The following is a 21,595-nucleotide window of genomic DNA, read 5'->3' as shown; positions in this document are numbered from 1 at the left end:
AATTACTTAGTCTACTTGAAGAGTAATATTACGATACATCTTACACTATTTGAAGGCTGTCATACCCTGCAGTTTTACATAAAATATAAATTAGATTAAAATAAAAAAGCAAAGTCATTGACCTACCTTACACCCAAATTTGACGTGGGGGCGTCTTTGACATCCAACAGCACATGAATCAAGCTGTGATTTTCCAGGTAAAACTATAATAGTCATAGTCATAGTGCTTATAATAATACTACATGACTTTAAACAAGCAACATGACCTCCTCCAGCCAGTCAACAGGTGTGGGACGCCCATACCTGGGCGGTGAGTTGCTTTATTTTGAAGGGTCCTATCAGAGGTAGTCAGGTATGGTTTCTGAAAATACGGTAATTTATATCATATAAAATAAAATCATGCATATGAGCACTGTAAACGACTATTTTAACACTCATTATTATAAGTACGCTGTCGGGTCACCGTTAGCTCCAGTTAGCATCAAGAAAGTCATGCTAACTTTTACTATGAAACCTTCAAAATAAAAGCACGACGAGCGTTCTTTATATTCTGTCAACTGCCGAGAATAAAAACTGGTCGGTTAGAGTTAGAAAAACGTATTAACGAGGGGTTTCTCTCATAAAACATTATTTCTGTGTATTTTTACAACACGAATGATTAAATTGTGAATCAAACTAAACGCTGCTGACGATTCAGCTGAGGTCATTTCCGTTTCCGGTCGGCCAGCACGGAAGAGGTTGTGTCGTGTTGACGGTATGACATGTTGCTCAAAACTTTATTAAACTGTGTTTTAAACGATTAACAAGCTTTAATACAGGTGACATGTAGCATATTAGTTTAAAACATGACACTAATGTAAAGCTGCTGTTTAATATTTTAACGTTAACTGACGGCGGTGTTGTTCTGACCTTGCTAATGCTAGTTAGCAATGTTTGCTAACTGTCAGTCAGGAGATCAACTGCTGCCAAATCACTGTGGAGGACACAGAGGACAGCTAGTTATCTTATTTGTCTGCGTGACATACAGTAAAATAATTAGGTCTATTACCTGTAAGGGGAACCACCATTTAGCTTGTTAGCTCGTCAAAGACGTTGTCAATAGCATCAAATCTGGGACACAGATGTGTATTTGGAGCTAAATCACCACAGAGAAGCTCATTTAAGCAGCTTAACCATCATCATTTTATATTTTTCTGTCTCCTCTAGTCAACACCCCCCTGAAAACATGTCTGGAAGACGAGCTGCCCTGAAGGCCATTGACTGGCTGGCTTTCACAGAGAGGGTGCCACCCAACCAGAGGACCATGTTTAACAACCTGAAGACACGGAGTGATGCCATCGCTGCAAAGTCTGTATCCCCTGTTACAACATCTGTCAATCCCCTATTTATGTAACCCTGAGAAATCCTTACCTCTACAACAAAATTACAACTGACTGGCAGCTCTAAAGTGGCTGTAATTGTGGGTTATATGTGTAAAAGTTAAGCTTAAGATAGACATCCAATCTGAGGTGTTTATAACCAGCTGATCTGTGTTCACAGGCTCCGCTCTCTGCCAGAGAAACCTGTCACCATCGACTGGAGCTACTACAAGTCTGCTGTGGCTAAAGCAGGCATGGTGGATGAGTTTGAAAAGAAGGTGAGAGCAGTGAGCGGTCTGTTTGCGGTCTTTGTACTGACGTGTGACATGAAACACATTATTGTTGGACATAGTGATGGCTGTGAGACCATAACTTACCTTTTTCTGTCTCCTTTCAGTTCAACGCACTGAAGGTTCCTGAGCCTGTGGACACTCAGACAGCTGTCATCAACGCTCAGGAGGCAGAAGCAGTGAGTGTTACCTGCTGTGTTTTTCCCCTGAGCTGTGTCATTTAAAATAATATCATCTAAAAGTGTGTTTGTCTTATTTTGTTGTCCCATTGTGCTGTAGATAACATAAAACATGGAGGCAAATCTATTTTTAATGTGTTTTTTTCTTCTTGTCTTCTAGAACTCAGCAGCTGCCGCCTACGTTCAAGCATCCAAAACCCGTATCGTCGAGTATGAGAAACAGGTGGGGATTATAAATGTACAAGCGTCTATCTTTATCCACCCCTGTACCATTAATACAGGGGCCGAAAGTTGTGTTACCCACAAATCTACAGTCTGAATGGTCACAGTACAATTCACATTATTAACTAATAGAGTTTTGACATTTCTCATGAGAGTCAACAAGTATTGAAATTCTTCCAAGATAAAAATCTGGCTCACTTGTCTTAATTTCCTCCTCTTGTGATGACGCTCTGCTCTCTTTCTTCCCCAGCTGGACAAATTCAAGAACATGATTCCCTTCGAACAGATGACCATCGAAGATCTGAACGACACTTTCCCAGAAACGAAGCTGGACAAAGCGAAACATCCTTACTGGCCTAACAAACCCATTGCTGAACTGTAAACGTACCATCCTGACTGTATAAAATGTATCTTCCACCAAGAGAAAACCTGTATGTATATAAAATTGAATCTGTTCAGGAGGTTTAAAAAAAATGACTATGAATGTAGGAAAAACATGACGCGTGTTTTGTTTCTTCCTGATTATACTCGTGTGAGTAAACCCCAAATAAAAAAGGCACAACTTTCTTGCTTTTTGTGATCAGTAACGTGAACTGAAGGTCGTCAGTGTTCACAGGCCCATTATAAACAACCTCGCGGACCCCTCGCAGGCAAAACAACTGTTATTTTATGACTGGATTTCTTCCCAGGCGTCGTGAACTGAATTTGATCTGTTGGACTGTTGTTTTCTTTCTAAATTTGGTATGAAATATCCTCCAACACTCACTGAAAAGTTGGCCCGCGTGGACACGCTGATGAGTTTTTAAGTACACGCTCGACCAAGTCGCTCTCAGCAGAAAAGCAGAGTTTGGTTTCCTTCCCTCGTGGGGTCCCTGTTGTCTTTGGTACAGTGATTCGTAGTTGTCAGTTTTGTGCATCAGCAGGGCAGAAGGACTGTTTATTTACTCATGTCTGCAGGTAGAAACGTCCTCACACACTCACACTGCTGCCTTATCGTAGTGGATACATCGCTGTTGAGTTGGACAGATTGAAGCCATCCATCAGCGTGTGAGCAGCGATCATCGCAGCTCCAGCCCTGTCTTTATGCAGTGTCAGTCTTGTTCAGGCTTTTGTTATGACTACAGCATAAATCTACATTTCACCACAGCGGGAAATATGAGCGGTCTCTCTGGGATCAGAGAGGGAGACTTTAAACATAAAGCCCTCTCTGAGCTCTCACTGCACTGTTATTATGGCTTTGGTTTGTGGGCTAATACTGTGCATGACTCTGGTCCATCGGCGCAGGCAGTGATTGTGATAAGTAGAGGATTGTGATCTGGCCTCAACCTTGTTATTGTCTGATCAATCACCATAAATGGTGAGAAAACATCGTCCTGCAGGGGGCAGCGTCGGTCTGATTAAGAGAGAGCTGTTAACTTTGTGTCACCATCCAGATAAAATCCATTTAATCAGGTTATTCTGAGGAATGAGAGTTTTACTGTGGTTGTCAAAGTGGGAAATCTAATAAATTCACTTGTCTTTAAACTAAAGGGTGAATTTGATGGTTAAAAGTGAAAAAAGCTAACTATATTTCCTAAATACTGAAGAAAAACAGCTTAAACTTACTGAGAACTTTTAACTGAAATGGTCTCAGTTTAATTCTGACAAACAAGACCATCGGTGAGGTGACTGTCTATTTTCTTATCCAGGTTCGAAAAGTCATTAAAATCAAACCTATTTTTTATGAGCTGAGGATGAATTGAATCACCCTCGTCATCTTTTGTCCAAAGGGGGCAGCAGATTTTACAAGAATGAAAGTCCATTTCAATCTGTTTGGAAAATAAATGGTGCCTCATGTTTTACTTGTTTAGATCCTGGTGATTTAGCACCTCGTCAAAGTTAGGCAACAACAGCTTTAAATATATAATATGTAACATTAAAATCTAAAAACTACCAGACCTCTGTTATATGTTGCGTACTTACATGATCCCAAACAGAGAAATCTGTAATTGTATCCAGTTAACGTTGTGTTTCATTCGGTCACCTGTCGCTTTAAGAGTCACAAAGTGAGGAACGGATTCAATTTTAAGTTTTATTTTATAACTTCTTGTAGATCTTGGATTGAGTTGATACACCAGCGTTTTAGTCTCCAGCGAAAACAACTCGATCGCTTCCGTCGTCCATGTTTTCAAAACGTCCCATCCCTGGTTTATAGCACGACACTTTGTGTTGAAAATGTGAAGGCCAGACCAAGATATCTCTGGTGACATCATCAGGGTTATTTCTTCTTCAGCCATGAGCCACAGGAGACATAATACAGCTGTCTGCAAGGGCTGAGTGGTCGTTCTCAAGATGAGTGAACTGACTCTGACGTGACGGCAACACAAAGACAGTCCAAGAACACTGATCTGATTTTATTACGCCCACATCAAAACAGCATAATGTGGACGTTTCTTTTTTAATTAAAGACTTGCTGGAATCAAACCAGCAGGAGTGGAGGCATAAAAAAAAATACTTAAGACTTCTGTCAGCAGCCTCACATTTTTCAGATGGCGAGGCGTAAGAAAATGTCTCTGTCAGCACGCTGTGAGGGTTTACCGCCACCCCGCTCTCTGATTTCCCCACTCAGACGTGTTCTGCATTCCACAGTAAAGCGGCGATAATCCTTCCCAAAAGTCTCCACATTATATCATACCGGGGAGCACTTGTCTCATGATTCTGCTCCGGCTTTTCTCAACACTTCAGAGTGAGATTGAAAACAGGCTGCGGCTCGAAGAGACTTCAATAAATATTCTTAATATTTAATCGGTTTCTCATGTTTGACTTAAAGAAACAGCCTGTTTTTATTTGCTCTCTGTCGTCTCTTTGCCGACAGCTCGGCCTCAAGAGCTCAACGGCGAAACTGTAATTCGCCTCTGTGTTAATTAATCAGGTTGACCTTTGACCTGTTGGAGTGCAGGCAGGTTTTCCAACAACACAACGGGGTCCTGAACTCTGATTTAGGGTCGCCGACCGTCACCTGTGCCGAGCCACCACGCGAAACAGAGACGTGCATGCGTGACCCCCCGCGGCTCTACTTTCCCCCGGCTCAGCCATTTCTTTTCCCAGCTGACCGTTCAGCTGTCGCCAACACTTGTCCACTTGATAACTGTTGCCATAACTCAGACCTCAGCACGCTCGTTTACAGCCCCTAATGATTTTTTAATGAAGTCCACGTCCTGATTGGACCCCAGAATATCTCACTTTGGAGGATTCTGCAGATGATTAAAGTGTTTTTTTAATCCAATCGATTGAAAAACTGTTCATGTCTGACGCTGGTGTGTGTGTGTGTGCTGAGCTGTTTATGAGTTGGTGTGTGACAGAGTTTAAATTCCTCTGATGCTGTCCTGAATTAGGCCGCGCTGTCGTTGGGGTTGGATTTCCATTAACATGTCGGAGAGGCTCGCTCGAATGATTTAACAGCTTTTATTGATCTTTTTGGGAACAAATCGCCCACAAGACAAACTATTCTGTTCATCTGACGACTTAAGAGAAGGAACGCGAGTGAGAGAGAAGTCTGTGAATGTGATGAAACATAACATGAATAAAACTTTGAAACATTTTCGTCTGAGTCACGTAGAGAGATTAGTTGTTTCTCCCATGATCCCACGCTTCATACGTCTTTTGTTTGTGGTCACATGAAGGGAGATTAACATGTGCAATTTCTTAATATCTGAGTCAGATCGTGCTGGTTGCTGACGTGTCTTCAAATTGTGTTTATGCTCAAAATCCTCTAGTCGACAATAAAAAAACAGACATCATCTGGTAATGAAACAGCAGAATGACGCGTCCGTTCCCTCTTCTGCTGCGTCCGCCTCGCTCAACAGCCGATCCATCATCCTCCGTCCCGAAAACAAACAGCTCACATCCGCTTCTGTGTGAAAATCTAAGTGTTCGCTTCCTACCTATCCATCACACGAGCCATTATGCTCCTCATTTAGACATCCATCAAACGTCACATGTTCAATTACACAATCCATCACGCTCTGCACTTGTCCCGCCATTGGCTGATGATCTTTGTCACCCCACAAAGCCCAAAGATGTGTGTTTCCTTTTGAGGCTAGAGTTCACGCCCCCGCCTCCTCCAGACTCTAATGGCTGAATTCAGACAGGAACCATTTTTTTCCTCTTCTCATCGGAAGGCCAGGACCCGGGTCACAGGTCAGAGGGGGGTCGGCCCGGTTGCCAGGGAGGAGTTCACCGACGAGGCAAAGCCACTGGTGCTCAGTGGACTGTGCAAACAGGCCTGAGAGCAGAGGAGCCGGGGCAGCTCGCATTATCACAATCGCACAAGCAGCGGGCGTTGATGAGTGACAGCAGTGTAGAGCGAGCGACAACACGCTCATTCAAAGCCAAGATGAAGTCAAGAGAGCTGTAGCGACAGGACGGGCTTTTGTTATTGCGATCAGCGTAAGTTTCTGTCACGGTCCGTCCACAATGCATCGTTTTAGTCCGGGTCGAGTTGTGTCGGAGAATAGTTCAGACGATGTGTTGTCTGACCGCATCGAGCTGGAAGCCATGAAGCTTAGGTCGACAGAATAAAATGCTGAACGTGTCAGAGATATTTTAACGAGATGTTGGGACAATTTCCAGCTATTTTCGTGGACACAAGTCACTTGCAACTCAACTCGACAGACAATAAATGACTTGAAACTTGACTTAGACTTAGAAGTAAAAGACTTGTGGCTTGACTTGAGGACAAGATGACTCGAATGACTCGTCTGTGTTCATTTTCTGTTTTAATCTTATCTCCAGTTTTTTGTAGTCTGGCTGTCAGTTACTCTCACAGTTACCAGATGTGACCATAATTGTAATGCTTTCCTGCGCCTCTATCCTGATTAGTGGTCGCCGAGCTTGTCAGTTTTACTCTAGATGAGACGCATAATTTACAAAATTAACATCATGCTGTATTGAAGAAGACTTGAAACTGGAGATTGAGACCATAAAGTCATTAAGAATCTGTTTACTGAGGTAATAAATCAAGTGAGAAGTAGGGTCATTTTCTCGTAAGCTTACATTCAATCAGACTTCTTTTTGGAGCCAAGTTTACGGTGCTTTAAGAACTTTTCAGACCCGGAAGCTCCATATTTTACACGGTGGGTGGTTCTGAAGGTTTGAGACAGAGACAAGTGTATTCACAAAAAGATTGTTGGATCATTGGATACAAAACCTGATCCACAGGTCAGTGCGAGGTCAAGTCTCAGTACCAAAGTCCAAATATCACTTCCATTTGGATCTCAGAGCGAGTTCTGTCTCTCTGCAGCAGACCGCCAATCACATGGCGCTGGTGACATCATGAGAAAGTTGTCCCCCTCGTTGACAAGGCCCGCCGTTGCCATGGGGCTCCTGGAAATGGCACTGCGGATCCCAAGTAAATGAAGGATGAATGTTGGGGGGAGGGGACGCGAAGACAAGTAAATAAAAGTGCCATTTGCAGTGTGTTTGCTTGACGTCCTCGGAGCCAAACTCTGCCCCGTTATTGGGCTGCCGAGCACTGGTGGTGGCGGCGGCGGTGGTGGGGGCTCCCATTGCAGCAGTGGACCCCCCACTCTGGAGGACATTGGCGTGTTTGCCGAGCGAACAGGGCACCCCGACGCGGCCTCCGGGAGCCATGTGAGCCGACAGCAGCCGCGCACATTCACTCATTAAGAAAAGAGGACGACGGTGGACAAAGGGAAGAAGGAGACAGTCTTGTCGGAGCAGACTGCAGCATTCACAAACAGAAATAATTAGTCATAATACAGACATCAGCCAAGACAGACGGATTTACATGAGAAAGCTCAGCAGTGTTCTAGCAAATGTATGGACTCGTCAACAGACCTACTGCTACTGTATGTTCTGACTGGACGTGATCCCAGAAGTTTAAGACGGAGTGAAAGGTCGTCTCGACCATCATCCAAAAAAACCATCTGATGGAGACGCTGCCTGCTCTCCTTCATGCTCACTACACATTTACTCAGCCTGAGCCCACAATTCCCAGATTCCCTTTGATACCCGATATTTAGACATGCAGGCCCACGCCGTGACCCCGCAATCATTTTTTTGCGAGAGACACCCAACACCAGAGTCCTTAATCCGGCCATACCGCTTCAGAGGGAGAGGAGGAGGAGGAGGACGAGGAGGAGGAGGAGGAGGAGGCGTTTTTTTAGGAACTGGGGAAACTCCTGACCCACGAGGGATTAATAAGCGTTCTGTGAGGTGTCTGACTGACTTGTTGACCCTCACTTTCTGATGTGTTCATCGCTATCGGGCTCCAATCGGGAACCAAACCGGCTACAGGGGATTGTGACTTCTACATTTAAAGTTCAATCCAGTCTAAAAATATCATTTAAATAGTTTTGAGCTACTCAAAAATGCCTATTTAAGACACAGTAAGGATTTTTAAAGCCAGGCTAGCAACACAGCTGTGACGCCTTGTTTCCACACAGCTCTGTGAAGCCGAGTCAAACAGGAGTCCATTCATTCTCGGATGTAGGAAATTATATTTAAGTTTTCTCTCCATCTTGAGAAAAATGTGTTCATTAAATTCTGGACCAAGTGGGTCAAATGTGTAAAGCCGTCGTGTCCAGACTTTGTGTAGTTGTTAAATAAATGACCCTGCAATGTTTTCTCTTTTTTTCTCTCGAGCACGCCTTTTTGATTTTTATTTTATTTCCTTTCCGACCTCCTTCAGGCATCCTTTGCTTTTTTTCCTTCTCCCTAAAAAAAATCTGTGGATGGCTGCAAAGATGATACTGCTCTCTTTATAATTTAGGACAAATAACTTCTATAACTTATTGTTGTGCTCAAAGTTAATTGACTGAACATTAAGCTGTCACTGCAGAATCTGGGACTTTTCTGTCAACCAAGTTTGACTTCTGGTGTTTTAAAAAGCTGCCATTTCTAAGAAAAGTAGATTTTTGAGTCTCACTCCCATCTCATAAAATAATGACACTCTAGGATTGTTGTTGTTGTTGTTGCTGTTGTTGTTGTTAGCATTGTCCCAGTGAGAGTTCTAGCATGCTAATGTTAGCATTTACCTTAAAGCATCATAGCGTCACATTGCTGCGCTCTCAGGCTGCGTTTTAAAACTTGTCCTTTTACTTTTTACTGTTAGTACGTATTGTAGCTGCCCTCACAAAGGACGTACTGTTGCATGCACTGTGTACGACTGGGTACATACTATTTCATCATAACATTGGGCCTTGAGCTTTGACCCCTGTGCTCTTTCATCCGTCGCAGTCAGAAAGAGTATGTGATTTGTAAAGCAGCCAATGAGCGGTCGTCTGTCTGCGCTCTCTCAGCGGCTCAGTCGTGACACGGATCTTCTGCTGTGCAGAGGACTGTGACTCAGAAAAGCCAGAAATGGACACTAGCTCGCATACTGTAAATGCAACCGCATGCAGTCGGATATTCTGGGTTCGACATACTGCATTTGGTATACTATTTATTTGGTCAAGCTTACTCTTTTTCTGGCACAGGCCACTAAATTGTACGGTCATATCGAGCTTGAGCTGTTTTTTGGTTGATAAAGTGGGCTCCAGATATTTCTTTCCTAACTTCAATAAAACAAATATCATTAAGAAACTGAGTCATCTTCTTAGTTTCTTGGGATGAAACAGTCAGACTTTTCACCCTGATGTTTAATAAGCTGACTGCAGCGTGCGAGGCTGCGTGCAGAAGTGTCAGGGCTCTGTTGTGTCAGATCGGAGGTGTCAGGACTGCAGCTGTGGACTCGGTGTGGGTGGCGGCTATCTCGCTGCTAGGGCGGTGTGTTTATGTGTGCTGGGGTTTAGGGCCACGTGCACAATGCGGGCACACACACACAAACACACACTCAGAAAACCACAGAGACTCTATTGATTCCAGCTAATCAAGGCAGCGGCGCTGGGGGATGCTGCACGAGTGTGTGTGTGTGTGTGTGTGTGTGTGTGTGTGTGTGTGTGTGTGTGTGTGTGTGTGTGTGAAGTCAACACATTCCTCACATACCAGCACTTCCCAAAGAGGCATAAAATATTAGCCACCGCTCTGAGCTCCTCTCTGCTGGTGTCCCCCTGCTCTGTAACTCCTCCGCCCGCTCTCTGTGACTGTGCACTTTGGTTTTCAACAGTCCAACTTTCTTTTTTTTTCCCTCCTTTCTTTTCTTTAATTCCACCCACGAGATGACCATGCACCGACTTTCTGGCTGAATCACACCGGCAGCACAAAAGACTCTTCATATTCATGTCTGGTTTGAACTGGTCCGTCTCAACTGGTATCACAGCTCAGTCTGACCTCGCCCGTGAAACCAATTTCATAATTGTCTAGATTAAAATGAATGAGCTACACCCGCTTTTACTGGAACCGAGTCCTCTTCAATAAAATCTGATTAAATGCCATTTATAAAACATCCTTTTGTGTTTTGTTTCATTCTAACTGCAGAGCAGCTAAACGCAGCGTGAGTGACAACAGCAAAGACAATAAATATCTCGGTTTACAGAAGTTTGCCTGCAAATTTGAGTCTACTCCTCCGACCACCTGGCTCATGAAACAGAGTAATTCTTCCAAAAGTCCAAAACCCAAACAATTCAGTTTAATAGAGCAGCAAATGTCTCAATTTGAGTAGAAAAAACCACTGACTGTTTGGTGTATTTGCTTGAAAAAATAATTCAAACGAATAATCAGTGACCAAAATAGTAGCTGATTGTTGATCGACTCAGTGTTTTTCAATCTTGGACTGTTGCGTCGTCTCCTGCGTCTCGGCCACAAAGCTGCACTCGAACACACCGCAAAGACAACAGCTGATGGCCAAAGGAAACAGCTCTCTAAGCAGCGTGTTTCTGACACCGCTCTCGCTAATATGGCCGCTTCAAATCAAGAATATGTCAGATGAGAAGTTGCAAATGGAGAAAAATAAGGAGAAAACGCACGATATGGGAGGATTCATGGATGCTGCTGCGACAGGCTCAAGAGGTTTTCTCTTTCGTGCACTGATCTACTTACCTGAGCAGCCAATCAGAGCGATTTCTCTCACCAACAGCCAAACAGTGCCAACAGTGCGGCACACACCGAACTGACTGTCAGCCTGGTGTTTAGAGGCCTTTAGATGTTTCTCCACCCAAACACACCTGCTTCCAATGAATGGGTCGATCTCAGACTTCAGCCGAGCTTGACGACGAGCTGATCATTTGAATCAGGTGTGTTGGGGCGAGGAAGCATCTGAAACATGGAGGGCAGGACCAGGACTACTTGTTGCAGGTCTAGGAAAGTATAAAAAAAAATCCTGACCCAGTTGGCAATCAGCGCTACCGACAGAAAATCAAGTGTCCACCTCACCATCAACACTCTGGACACTGGTCCAGGTATCGATCATGTTGCCGTGGAGTCTTTGTGCATCTGTCAGCAGCAGCTGAGAGGAAGAAGAGAGGGAGGCCTGACGACCAGGACAGCTGGAGCAGCGAAGAATCAAACAGCCAAGTAATGCCCGCTGACCCTCCTCTTCCTCCTCCTCCTCCTCGTCCTGAGCGAGAAGGTTCACAGTAAGGCATCGTCACCATAGAAACTCTGTTTGCATTTCCCAGTGAGCAATTCTGGGACCGCTGGCTTTCAGCTGGAATTCAGACATTCAGTTCAATGCACAGTGTCTGGAGAAGCGATTGTCTGTGTGGGGCAACTTATTGAATGGCCTTCTAGGTGTTTCCGGACAAAAAGAAAGGAAAAAAAGAAAAAGAGCCTCGGCCGTGAAACTGGATGTCATCCGAACAGGGAGCTGACCTCCAGTTAGCCGACTCGCTCCTCGTTGTTTTCATTTGAGCTGATGAAAAATGAAAAAGCCCTTCGTTTTTTTTTTTTTTTAAAACAGCGGAGCCGAACATGCCAATCAAAATGTGGAGTGTGGTTGGAGAGTGCTGCTCTCCGCTGCGTGCCCAGTCACAGGGCTGTATTCAGGTCTGTCTTCAGTCCTCTCTCTCATACCAGGCTGCTGCGCTGGAACAAAGAGGCCTTTCACATTGACCTTGACACACTGCCACCCCCATCACCACAGGAACCGGCGTAGAGGAATCCACTCCAGCTCTCTGATATCAATCTCTCCGTAGCCCTGGCAGACGGTCCCAGCTCCGGGCTGAGGTGAAGCTTGGAGAGGAGGCTAATGCACATCATATGAGTGTTTTTATTCCAGCAGAGGAGCTCGAAAAAATAACCCCTTAGCACCACTGCGAGTGTTATAACCGAGACTACACCCATCGGAGTTTGGGTTTATAGTGTTAGCGTGTCATAATAAATGAGCTTTAAAGGGGCAGTTCACCTCAATATCATGCAATAAATGCATACTTTTCCACTCACCTGTAGGTGCAGAGTTTTAGATGTATGTCTTCTCAAATACTCAAAATACACTTGAAAACAGCAATGCAAAAGCAAAAATAGTTCCTACATGAAACTGCTCACAACAAGCTCAGTGGATGATCTTGAGAAACCAGGTCATGATTTATGGAAAGAGAAGTCGCTGTTGAGTTTTTCAAATTAATTTTTTTGGCGCTTTGAGCAGCACAAGCTGAGTGACATCTGGTTTCATTATATTGGAGAGAAGGCGGACATCTTCATGGCTGATATCTCCAAAAACTCAGCAACTCACACCAAAACAATCAAGATTGACGAACAGCACCACAGGTCAGAGGGAAAATATGGATTTTTGATTTATGGCTGCAACTAGTGATTATTTTCTATCACCAGTTTGGACTAAAAATGTCAAAAATGTAGTAAAAAAGCATCCATGACAGTTATCCGACATTTGTCGTCATGTCCAAAACCCCAAATTATTTGGGTTTATTGACATATTCAGTTCACAATGATATAAGAAGAGACAAGTAGCAAATACTTCTATTAGAGAAGCTGCAAATAGGTCATGTTTGGCTTTTTGGGGGTCGAGGACAAAGCGAGATATCTGAGGACGTCATCTTGGGATTTTCTGAAACACTTGTTGACATTTTTCTCCATTTTCTGATATTTTATAACCAAACAACTGATTTGATTCATTGAGAAATATTCTGTTCCTTTCTGCTCCTCTGTACACAGTGCGTCTCAAGTCAAAATCCAGAAACACAATCATTTATTTCACATGTAAACATCACAGACTTCGACTCTGTTCCAAGGAATAAAAAGCTTTTATTCTCAAGGCAAAAAAAAACCATGTTCTTGCTTTTTTTTTGGTTTGTTTTTGTTTTTTTAACAATTGTACGGCCTGAATTAAAAAAAACAAAAAAAAACAAAAAACACATTTTCAGGCATTAAATTGCAAATCATTTTTTAAACAAAAATAAAAATAAGAGGCTTTTCACTTTTTACATTTCTGTCATAAGAAATAACTTCAGGACTGTACATCAAGCTTTTTTTTTTTACAAAGCAACGCAGAGCTTCAAAATATACAACGTTCATTCACATTTTATACACATTAAAAACGTTTTTGCTACATTTAAACACCTGGGAGTTCCTCGTCTGCGAGAAAAAAGGCAGTCCGAACACATTCCACGTTTGCATCACGTCCGACTCTCGAGTCCATCCAGCGGTGCTGCTTGGCAACAGTCAGGACGCTCAAGTCTTTGTCTCCACAGAGTCACAAGACAGCCGGAGAGGACAGAGGCTGCGTCAGTCCGTCTCTCCTCAGTATGAACTCTCGGTTCGGCTCTCCTCCCCACCCAGTGAGGACTTGTCTTATTTCCAAGCGCGTGGGCAGGTTATCAGCTCAGTCCGTGTCCACGTGACAGGGGTTGGTCCCGTGCTGCTGCGCCTCGTCGTACAACCGCAGGAAGTCTTTGTAGCGCGGCGCGCAGCTCATCCAGGCCTCCCCGAACCTCACCGTCCCCGTGAAGAGGAACTCGCCCTCTCCGGCCCTCACCCCACACTGCAGGGGCATCTTGATGTGGCCGGTCCAGGTCCGTACCCTCACGCCTCCCGACAGGAAGACCTGGACCTTCTGTCTGTAGAGGCGGCTGAGCTCCACGGTGACGGACGTGTGCTCCTCCTCCTGCTCCACCTTCTTAATGCTGCCCCGCGCCACTGAAAACACCAACAGGAAGACGAGATTTAGATACCGGCGGTGACTGTATTTCATGCTACAGCAGAATGTTTTCATTGGAAGTTTCTGCACACCATAATGCAGGAGGAGGCCTATAATTCTCCCAAACAGTGTTTTAACTCACCAAAGTCATTGGTGCAGACTGCTAGAAGCATCTCAGCGTCGCTGCAGGGCTGACAGGGCGCTACATGGAAATAAAGAGAGACAGAGGATGAGGACGGAGCCAAAAATTTGGTCGAGCACACAAACAGAAAACACGAAAAGTCCATAATTTCTGCCTCACTACTGGTCTTACAGCACGATAAAAATCTTGTCGACACATCCACAACTTTCCAGTTAAGTACAACTTACACAAACACACAACTGTGGTCGAGCGTTCCTCACAACACACACTCACAACCCGACTCGGGTCAGAGTCGTTTTCATCGCCACAGCCGATTATTTATTCACAAAGACGGCGGAGCACGATTCGGCCGTCATGAGCTCTGATTTTTTAACACCGAACAGAGCTGGTGGCATTAAAGGATTAGTTCACCTAAAAATGAAAATTCAGTCATTATCCACTCATGCCGAAGGAATGCGGGTGAAGTTTTATGATGGCTGTATTTTCATTTATAGGTGAACTGTTCCTTTAATCACTGCTCACCAGAAAAAAAACAGACGTTTAATGCTCATGGGGGCTGTTGGGTCAGCTTCCCCACCGCAAGAGGAACAGCCTTTATGCTCCATGACAAACAAGGACCAGATGAAGAGAAACGAGGAGAGGCTGCAGCTCTGACCTGGAGCTCTGCGAGTCTGAGCGATAACATCAAGTAAGAGTTTTTAAAAACAGAGAATCGCTTCAGAAAAAGGAGTCAAAGACGAAATCAAACAAAAACCCACACACTTTACCAGATAATGTCTAGAACAATAAAAAGGATGCCATGCTCTCACAAGTAGAGGGCAAATAACTCAGGGTTAAAAAAAATAAAATAAATAAAAGTGAAGTAGCCTCTACAAACTACTTTTAAAACGGCAGCCAGCCCGCCCCCTGAGAGCTTTACAGCAGGAGAAAGGGCCCTAAATGAGAGCAGTCAAGTCAATGATTAGTTGACTCAGGTGGTCCCGCGGCTAGCCTGACCAGAGCGCCTTTATTAGCCCGAGATCTGCTGTGGTTTGAGAAGAGGGGGGAGCAGAGCGAGGGAGGCAGGGAGGGAGGGTGTCGAGTCAGCACAGGGCTGAGGGTGGGGCGGCAGCGGGCGTCCGTCCATAAAATCAGAGGAAGAGTGATTAAAACTGTTAACTCAGGTGGAGTGAGTGAGCACTGTAGTTTAGTGTGGCTGTAAAAGACTAGACGACAGAGCAGCTTCGCTCCTCAGGCTGTGAGGAGTGAAGCTGCTGAACTCAACCTCAGTCTTGTGTAGCATTAAGGGACTATAACTTTCATGTCATTAAACCCTGTGTCGTAGAATAACGAAAGAAATGAGCTCCGATTTGCAAAATTAATCTAGTTTAGCTCAGCTCCAGACTAACTTTTCACACTTCATGAAGGTGTCCCCAGTAGCTTTGGTCAGTGTTGTCTTTTAGTGTCCTTTGTCCTCTGATGCCATTAATGCGGTCACCACTGTCACATTTATGGGTACAGTTACCCTTCTTGGTCATTTGTATGTAGAAAGTGAGTAGAGGCTTTACTTTTTATTAGCAGTAGTATCTAATTTTGCATTTCCATTACTTTATTGTATCTTTCTATTTTGTTTTTGCCCTGTTTCAGTTTCTTAATCCATCACTCAGCTGCTGTAACAAGCAAATTTCCCCAGTGAGGGATCAGATTTCTCATCTTATTCGTACGATTTTAGCATCTAGATATTAAAAAATGCTGTTGTGAAAGAACGAGAGAGTAATCTAAGGAAGATATTATTTTAAAACAACCTTCGTGGCCATCTGAATATACATTTCTGAGTTTACAGGAGCGGAGCTGGAGCTTATTTTAAGCCGGCTGGTCTGAAGTTGAGCGTTGGGGGGTGAGGGGTGAGCATGTCTTAGGTCATCTTGTGTAGCAACACGAGGCGCTGCCTGCATCATCGCAGAGGTCAGAGGTCAAACAGCCACAAGCTCGGACGGCTTAAGAACAGCTGGAGAGCCGGGACACTTCAGAGGGGCCGACCTCGCCCCGAGCCCGGAGCAAAGGCCCTTTGAAGTGAGGCTGCATACGTGCTGCCACAGCACCAGAGCCGAGGCTTAAACCCACCCAGGGCTGTTTTTTCTTTTCCTCTGCAGCAGAGCAGAGCAGAGCCGAGCAGAGCCGGGCTCACATGTCAGACATGAAACAGAACCACAGGAATGGGCCGAGAGCCGAGTCAGCATCTCGCTCTGGCCCTGTGCACATGCAAGCGCCACTCTGATCAGAACCACTTCACAGGGGCGGGGAGGGATGAAGGATGGGACGAGTGGTAAAGAGAGGGGAGGGAGCGCGATGCAGTGTCCCTGCAACATCTGGACCCTGCTGCATTCCTCTGTAATGGAGCACAACTTGCTAATACCACTCGGCACAGACGAAAACCACTTCAAACAGCCGGGGAGGGAGACGGAAGATATATGAAGGCGAGAGGAATGAAAAAGGAAAATACAGGAATGATAAATAGACAAAGGAAAGGAGAGGTAGGAAATTGTGAGGCCGAGAGGGAGAATAATTTAAGCGAGCTGAAAAGGCACGGCGAGGGAGTGACAGCGAGAGAGAAGAAAGAGTGTGGGGGGGAAAAAAATAAGCCTATATGAACCGAGAAGGTCCTCCCAACATCTGGCTGGAGACGCATTCCAGCTCGACGGTGAGCAACTCAATCCCAGCACAGCGGGTCAGAGAGAAGAAGAAGAAGAAGGAAGGGAGAGGACAGAAAAAGATGAGAGGCGAAAAAGGAGCAATCAATCCGCGAGTGCGGGCTTCGGATGACACGAGACCACTGTCTTTGTGAATCATCCCGGCGCTATCTCTCCAGCCACATCACACACTGCAGATTATACTGCAGCGCCGAGCAGAGCGCACTAATGTGGTCAAAACAACTCCACGCTCCGCTCCTCTACGTCCAACCCTCGCTTTGCTTTCTCCGCGCTGTGCCAAATCGTGACGCAGGATGTGGATATGTGAACCCAGAGAGCCGTAAAAACAGATGTGGGCCTGATACCGCTCATATTTTGCTTTTAGGTGGAAAAAAAAACAGAGTTACCAGCGCAGCTTGAGGCTGTGCAGGTTTGGCAGGTACACAGCGTGAAAACACAACGGCTGTTTTTCGACGGAGGCCCTCTGTTTGGCTGTGCCCCTCCGCACACAAGCCATCCAAATAAAAAGAAAAAAATGGGGAAAAAAAGAAACAATCCCAGCTCAGAGCCAAGTCAGATCAAGTGTGCAGGGTTGTGAAATGAGCTCAAATACGAACATTTCATCCCCCAAAAAAACACACATTTATAAAAAAGACTTAAAGGCTTCAGATTTGAAGGTTTCACAGATACGTTCTCCCAGAACCAAAACTGTACGACAATGCTACCAGAAGAAATGGACTTTGGCTCCAGTGTTAGCACTTCGCTGGAGCAAATGTTCAGTTTCCTACTATTAGAGTCCAACTTAATAAAAGTTTCCACCAGTAGATGGCTGCATTTAGTGCAGAGCAGCACACACACCACCACCAGGGACAGAGCACAAAGGAGCCCAGTCCTGGAGGGAATCATCCAGGAGTCTGGAGACCTTTAGAAAAGAGTGGCTTAGATGTAACAGAAGACAATTAAAGGAACAGTTCACCTAACAAATGAAAATGGAGTTATTCTCCTAAACTACTGAAGTAGACTTGTTTTACAAAGTCAAAAACAACGCAAACACTAAAGAAAAACATAAAATGGCTCCATACAGCTCTTCTGGCCAAGTCTCTGAAAGCCCCAAGTCATTTACACCCTTTTCAAAAAGATATCTTCACTGTAGCTGCTAAGCTAAAAGCTAAAGCAGTCTGAAGTGGAGGTTGATCGGCATCGAGGGTGTAAATAACATTTTTCAAATCAATTTAGGATCTCAAAGCTTCCAGAGACTTGGATTATGCTGGATGGAGCCATTTTATGTTCTTTTAGGGTTGTTTTTAAAGTTTTAAAACCAGTCTCCAGCTACTTCAGCTGCTCAGGAGAATGATGCAACACCGTTTTGCTACGAAACTTCACCCGACTTCCCATCGTCATGAGGGTCAGTAGATTTAGGGTGATGCGTGTTCAATGTTCATGGGAGCTGTCGTTCAGGAGGAACCACCTTGATACTCCACGACAAGGACCAGATGAAAAGACACGAGGAAAGACTCGACCTGTGAACTGTAACTTTAAGCATCTTACCGGCCACTGAGTGCGCCTCCGGTCCCAGCCTGTCGCTGACCAGCTCGTACTGGAACGCCGTGATCCGCCGGCTGATGTCCATGTGAGGGACGGCCTCGATGAAGAGCGCCCCCTCCTGGATGCTGAAGCACTGCACCTTGCCCTGAGCTTGGTCCTGCTCGCGCAGCAGCAGCCGCAGCTTGCCGTTACGGTCCAGGTAGATGTTGGTGCCTCGAGACTCCGCCGTGGGCTTGATGCAGACGGAGAGGCGGGCGGCGGCCGGGGACACCGTGTTGGGTCGGAGGTTGACGATGATGGCCCCCGTGGGGTAGAGCCACTCCAGGGAGCCCTGGGAGCACCGCAGGTACACCTGCTCCACGTCTCTGGCGTGGCCTTCATGAGTCAGACCGCTGCGAGGAAAGAGAAGCAGAGAGGTGAGCGGACATCAAAACCAAAGTCTTTGGAAAAAATTTGTGATTTACAGAAACCCAAGAATGTGAAGACGTGTTTTCCCAAACTCACGCTGAACCTTTTCCCCCCTTTCATGCAGCATAAAGGGATTATTCAGTAGTCTAAAAATGATTTTCTGGTCACTTATACGCCGAGTTAACCGACCAAGGTGAAGACCTCTGGCACACCGCGAGGACATTAGACCACATTCCTCCTGAAGCATTAAAGGCCGTCTGCGCGCAAGACTGGCTGCATGACCAGTCACGAGCCGGAGCAGCCAAAATGACCTCAGCTCCGACACATCCCCCCCCACCCCACACACACCAACCTCCACCACATTGTTCCTCCCAGAGCTCTGGCAAAACGCACCACTGGCACGCTGCCTTTGGGAAGAGTTTGGAAGCAGAGATGGATGAATGGAGGGACACAGGGGCTTCTGGGCAGACAACGGCAGCAACAGTAGCCGGGCCCGCTGCATGCAAGTGCAAATGCAGGTCACGCACCGAACCTCCCCTCGCTTTCAAGCCACCAAAGAGACTGGAAGAGACTTGTCCGGGCAGCACTTCGGACTCTGGCGCCAGCATGACCAAATGCACTCCCTCCAGAACTTAATGCCTGGTCAGGGTTTGAAAAACTCCGAGGCTGTCAGTCATTCTGTGGCAAAGCCAGAGGCAGGAAGCCATCAGCAGTCTACCAGCGTGCGCATGCCAAGCTAGCGGTTTGACTCCGGGAGGAGAAACGCCCAGTTTCCTGAAAATGAGATGCTGAAATTCAAATGTGCCACAGATCTAAAAAACTAACCCCATGGCACATGCTGAACATATGCAGCCGCCAGAGAGCCCCGCAACCGGGCTCTCCTCAGCACGCCTCTAATTAAGTCCCCCTCTAACTTCATCACTTCTGCATGCAATTAAAGGAGATTAGTCGAGAGGCTCACTAATGAACAACAGATTATTGGTTAAGAGCTCAAAGTACAGAATATGGCCGACCCCTCCTGACTCGGAGGATGAAAAAACAAAACCGCACTATTTGAGGCGAAGCTTCTCAAGTGCAAAACAGATTTCAGCAGATGTTTGATGGGAGGTGAAACTTTCCAGTTTTTAAGCTGCCTGAGGTTTGAGGATCTGAAAAACACTTACAACGCAGCTCTGTGCGCAACGATTTTTGTGTTTAGTTGATTAATCGATTAGTTGATTGAAAGAGGATTAATTGACAATCGTTTTATGGTTCCAGCTTCTTTAAATGTCACAATTTGTTGCTTTTCTTTGTCATTTCTGACAGTGAATGAGGAGTATTTGGACAAATTTGGTGAAATTGTGAAGCTTTTTTCACATTTTTTGACACTTTACAGACCAAACAACCTCATTTTAACTCAACTCTTACACTGAAAAAAGCCAAAATCAGAATAATAACTGGGATTTTAAGGCAACATTTGATCATGTGGTGTACAAAATAATAATTAAAAGTATGAATAAAGTCCATATTGATCCAGATAGTGGGCACACATGTATTAAAATGTAGTGAATCACACATTTTGTCAGTCATTCATAAATTCAAAGAGCAAAACTCACGTGTCTGCTAAACTATTGAGCTTTAAATCTCCTTTAACATTAAAAAACAACTAATTAACTTGATGAACTTTGTGATAATCGTTATAAAAACTGTGTTTTGTGTTCATTTCTTCTCTCCCTCTCCAGTTTCGGTCGTCCATCTCACTTTCAAACTTCCTTACAAACATTTTTAAAATCAGTATTTAAACATATATTTAAATAAACACGTCGGCAGAGCTCACCTGCCCTTCCAGCTGCACTGGTCGCTCGAGTACTGGCAGATAGAAATCCGACAGAGGAGCAGGAGCGGCAGCAGGGAGGCCAGCACCGGGGTGAGCATGTTTGTCTCGCCGCTCACTTCGCCTCCTCTCCGGTCAAACTCTGGTTCAGTCCGCCGCCGTGCTTCCAGCTACATGTCGTTTCCATGTGCCCCCGGTGTAACTCCGCGCTGCTCCCCGGGGGGGTTCCCGCTTCTCGTCCTCGGGTGGTTCAGACGACTTTAACGGCGCGTATTCACAGCCAGGCTGCGGCTCCGGGTGCTGACGGTCCTCCGTGAAATGTGGACTGAGCGGAGCCGCGACTGCGCTGCCGGAGCTCTGCTGCGCTCCACGTCACAGCCCGGCCCGGGTCTATCACTGTGAGGCGTTCAGGAGCTCTGCCCAGCCTCCGAACTTTCAGCTTCACAGTCTGAAACTAAAGTTGGATTTCTTTTAACTTGTTTTAAAGTTGTTTTAAAGGAGTTACATGAGATTAAAGGTGCTATTTTCTTACAAAGAGCACCTTTAAAGACAAATATGGTGCAAGAGGTATTCAGATCCTAAGGTAAAAAAAAAAAAAAAGTGTAGGAATATATTTAATATTTACTTTTAAGAAATACTTTAAAAAGTACCAGAAGATAAATCAAATAAAGTTAAATCAAATCCATTTAGTCTTCTGAATCATGGTGGAGCAGAATCATAATCAGATTTGACTTAATTGGCCAAATAAAATGTGAGAACTAGGAACAAGGTCAACAAAAACTGCAAGATTGTTTGTTTTTTGTGTTGTGCTGTATCTGCGACAGTTATTTACACAACATCTGTGTCAACTGTATGTTACTTGTTTACTTTAGATGCAAAAAAGTCAAGTTTTTTTACTTAGTTTATTAGTTTTAATTATTTTGTGATCACATCATTAC

General features: G+C 45.0%; 2 protein-coding genes across 2 annotated transcripts; one reads left to right on the top strand and one right to left on the bottom strand.

Annotated features, from left to right (window-relative positions):
• The first annotated feature begins 646 nt into the window (after window positions 1-646).
• Window positions 647-2,616, top strand: atp5pd (ATP synthase peripheral stalk subunit d). Its single transcript, XM_084371070.1, has 6 exons — window positions 647-754; window positions 1,207-1,347; window positions 1,540-1,636; window positions 1,756-1,827; window positions 1,988-2,050; window positions 2,300-2,616. Exons 2-6 carry the CDS (start codon window positions 1,226-1,228, stop codon window positions 2,429-2,431), a joined length of 486 nt encoding a protein of 161 aa, XP_084227196.1. The 5' UTR covers window positions 647-754; window positions 1,207-1,225; the 3' UTR covers window positions 2,432-2,616.
• A 10,499-nt stretch (window positions 2,617-13,115) lies between these two features.
• metrnla (meteorin like, glial cell differentiation regulator a) lies at window positions 13,116-21,035 on the bottom strand. Its single transcript, XM_084371468.1, has 4 exons — window positions 20,661-21,035; window positions 18,440-18,828; window positions 14,223-14,282; window positions 13,116-14,079 (listed from the first exon to the last, which is right to left on the bottom strand). The coding sequence occupies exons 1-4, from the start codon at window positions 20,756-20,758 to the stop codon at window positions 13,766-13,768; spliced, it is 861 nt and encodes a 286-aa protein (XP_084227594.1). The 5' UTR covers window positions 20,759-21,035; the 3' UTR covers window positions 13,116-13,765.
• Between the last annotated feature and the right edge of the window lie 560 nt (window positions 21,036-21,595).

This window comes from Pagrus pagrus, assembly GCF_965226575.1.
Source record: "Pagrus pagrus genome assembly, chromosome: 13".
NCBI lineage: Eukaryota > Metazoa > Chordata > Actinopteri > Spariformes > Sparidae > Pagrus > Pagrus pagrus.
Note: the sequence above shows the minus strand (reverse complement) of the source record. Positions and strands in the feature narration are given on the sequence as shown.